Source organism: Acanthisitta chloris, unplaced genomic scaffold (genome assembly GCF_000695815.1).
Source record: "Acanthisitta chloris isolate BGI_N310 unplaced genomic scaffold, ASM69581v1 scaffold27312, whole genome shotgun sequence".
Taxonomy (NCBI): domain Eukaryota; kingdom Metazoa; phylum Chordata; class Aves; order Passeriformes; family Acanthisittidae; genus Acanthisitta; species Acanthisitta chloris.
Window position 1 is genome coordinate 1 of NW_008661463.1, and position 2,996 is coordinate 2,996.

Below are 2,996 nucleotides of genomic sequence, written 5' to 3' on the forward strand. Positions count from 1 at the left end.
ATATATATGTATAATATATTGTAGAATGATCACATCAGCATTAAACTGTGACTGTTTTTGTAAATGTTGGTATGGGTTTTCTTAGGGTAATGTGATCTTTGTCCTAGGGTATGTCCTTGAATTTGGAGCCAGACAACGTTGGTGTTGTTGTGTTTGGTAATGACAGATTGATCAAGGAAGGGGATGTTGTGAAGAGGACTGGTGCCATTGTGGATGTTCCAGTTGGGGGAGAACCGACTGCTGGGCCGTGTTGTAGATGCCCTGGGCAATCCAATTGATGGGAAGGTAAGTTTAACTAGGTGTTTACTACCTCTGCTTGTATCTGTGATACAGACTGCAACAGTTTCTTTTCTTTCTTAAGGGTTCTATTGCATCTAAGACACGTAGGAGAGTTGGCTTAAAGGCCCCTGGGATCATTCCCAGAATCTCTGTGCGTGAACCTATGCAGACTGGTATTAAGGCTGTGGACAGCTTGGTGCCAATTGGTCGTGGCCAGCGTGAATTGATCATTGGTGACAGGCAGACTGGGTAAGTTAAATGCCCAAGTCAAAAATGTTTCTTTAAACAGACTCAAGTGCAGTGTGCACTAATGTATAGAGCTGAACACAACTGTGTAGAGGTTGGGAGAAACGTAGGCAGTTTGACTTACCAATCTCTGTTTTACCCAGGAAAACTTCAATTGCAATTGACACAATAATCAACCAGAAACGATTTAATGATGGAACAGATGAAAAGAAGAAGCTGTACTGTATCTATGTTGCAATTGGCCAGAAGAGATCTACTGTTGCTCAGCTGGTGAAGAGGCTCACTGATGCAGGTACAGACTTTTGCAGATGGTTGAGCCTGGCAACTAGTGACACACTATTCTCATGATAATGCAAAATATTGTTGTGATCTCTCCTAGCTGCAAGTATAGACAGAATTCTTTTTCTTATTAAACAAGTGAACTACTTTTTTGGACAAGAAATCTAGATATTTTTGGGAAAAACCCCTTATTTTTGCTACATCACATTAGAAAACTATTTTGAGGTCCCAACCTGCTAAATTACTTCTGGAAAAGTCAGCCTATGCTTTTTGGTTGTTTTTTTTGGGGCGCTGTTGGGTTTTTTTGGTTGTGTTTTTTTTTGTTGTTGTTTTTTAGTAGAGTTGAAAGCTTCCTCTTGGTAGTCAGACAGGCCTGGTGATAAGCTGCGGCCTTACAAGTATTTATGGATTTGATGTGTTTCATATGCATGCAAGTCAGTGTTAATGGCAGTTAGAAATTTAAGTGGAGGGATTTTACTGCCCAAACCTAAGGGATTAAGTGATAGTGTCTTTTCAGAAACAGTGATCTTGTTGACCAAGGCTGCATATGTAACAGAGCTTGCAAGAGATCAGGCACCTGACATCTTGCCTGCTGGTCAAGCAGAGTCATACCTAGCAGGAAAAAAAAAATCCCTCATTTTAAGGACAGAAATTTGTTTGGGACTGTGAAACAAAGGGTAGTGTTGCCTTGTAGCAGCTGGGAAACCATTCAGGCTGAGTTACTTCTAGAACAAAAGTGTGTCTTAGTTAAAGTTTAAACTTGATTTTAAGTGGGTAAGAAATCTGCAAGTTTTAGGTGTTGGCTGCCATGAACTTGCTCTTGAAACTTCTTGAGTTGGTTGAGCTAACAGATGTTAATCTAGTACAGTGGGCTTTCCTGTAACAATGTAGTGATGCTGCCTGGGCTTGCTTCTTCAGCAACTAGTACTTTACCTGTGTTGTATTTGCTGATTTATAGGCATGATGAGGTAATATACTTGGTGGTATGTGTCTCCAATTCTTTCCAGATGCCATGAAGTACACTATTGTGGTGTCTGCCACAGCATCTGATGCAGCACCCCTTCAGTATCTGGCTCCCTATTCAGGCTGCTCCATGGGGGAATACTTCAGAGACAATGGAAAGCATGCATTAATCATCTATGATGACTTGTCCAAACAGGTCAGGAAACATTGTTTATAGGCCTCATAGTCTAACACTGGTGTTTGTAGCTGTAAGATCACTTCAGGTTTAGAAATTCAAAATGTTAAATGAGCTACTGAGGTCTGAAAGCTTTCTTTACACCATTCAGGCTGTTGCCTACCGTCAGATGTCTCTGCTGCTGCGTCGTCCACCTGGTCGTGAAGCCTACCCAGGTGATGTGTTCTACCTGCACTCTCGCCTGCTGGAGAGAGCAGCCAAAATGAATGATTCCTTTGGAGGTGGCTCTCTGACTGCCTTACCTGTCATTGAAACTCAGGCTGGTGATGTGTCTGCTTACATTCCAACCAATGTGATCTCCATTACTGATGGACAGGTGGGACTTCTGCACATCCCAGTACTTCTGTGTAATTTACTGACAGGTCACTGAGGAGGCTTCCAGGCTTCTGACCCAAGATAATACAACAATTCTCTCCTACAGATTTTCTTGGAAACTGAGTTGTTCTACAAAGGTATTCGTCCAGCCATCAATGTTGGTCTGTCTGTGTCCCGTGTAGGTTCTGCTGCTCAGACCAGGGCTATGAAGCAGGTAAACATGAAACTGCTATTCTTTCTCATGCTAGAGATGAGTAGTATGTAGGCCTTCCAATCTATTTCACTCTAAAGAGCTGTGAATAGAGGGAATAAACTTTGGATTCCTTAGTGTTATGAAGCTATAAAAGAACAAACTTTGGGGCATCTCTTTATTTCCACTGCCTGTTGAGAGAGGCAGCATACTTTATTAGAAGGTGAGACTTTTGGAAGTGCATATAATCATCTGTCCAGAATCTTGAGATTCACTTGTCTGATACAGAAGGCAAAGCTGACTTGTAACAACTGGCAGCTGAAGATAACCTTGCAAACTCCTAGGCACATTTAAAAAGTGATCAAATGCAGTCTGACTGGTATCTTGTGTTGTAGGTGGCAGGTACCATGAAGCTGGAGTTGGCTCAGTATCGTGAAGTAGCTGCCTTTGCCCAGTTCGGCTCTGATCTGGATGCTGCCACACAACAAT

At 42.1% G+C, this 2,996-nt stretch overlaps 1 protein-coding gene across 1 annotated transcript in view; it reads left to right on the forward strand.

Annotated features, from left to right (window-relative positions):
- Nucleotides 1-107: 107 nt before the first annotated feature.
- Nucleotides 108-2,996, forward strand: part of LOC103798006 (ATP synthase subunit alpha, mitochondrial-like) — a gene marked incomplete at its 5' end in the record, with an annotated part of 3,850 nt that continues 961 nt past the window's right edge. Inside the window, 9 exon segments of the mRNA XM_009070247.1 lie at nucleotides 108-233; nucleotides 235-285; nucleotides 362-528; nucleotides 669-817; nucleotides 1,812-1,963; nucleotides 2,094-2,318; nucleotides 2,424-2,531; nucleotides 2,903-2,991; nucleotides 2,993-2,996. The exon segment at nucleotides 2,993-2,996 is cut by the window's right edge and continues 43 nt beyond it. Coding sequence (XP_009068495.1) covers nucleotides 108-233; nucleotides 235-285; nucleotides 362-528; nucleotides 669-817; nucleotides 1,812-1,963; nucleotides 2,094-2,318; nucleotides 2,424-2,531; nucleotides 2,903-2,991; nucleotides 2,993-2,996 — 1,071 coding nt within the window.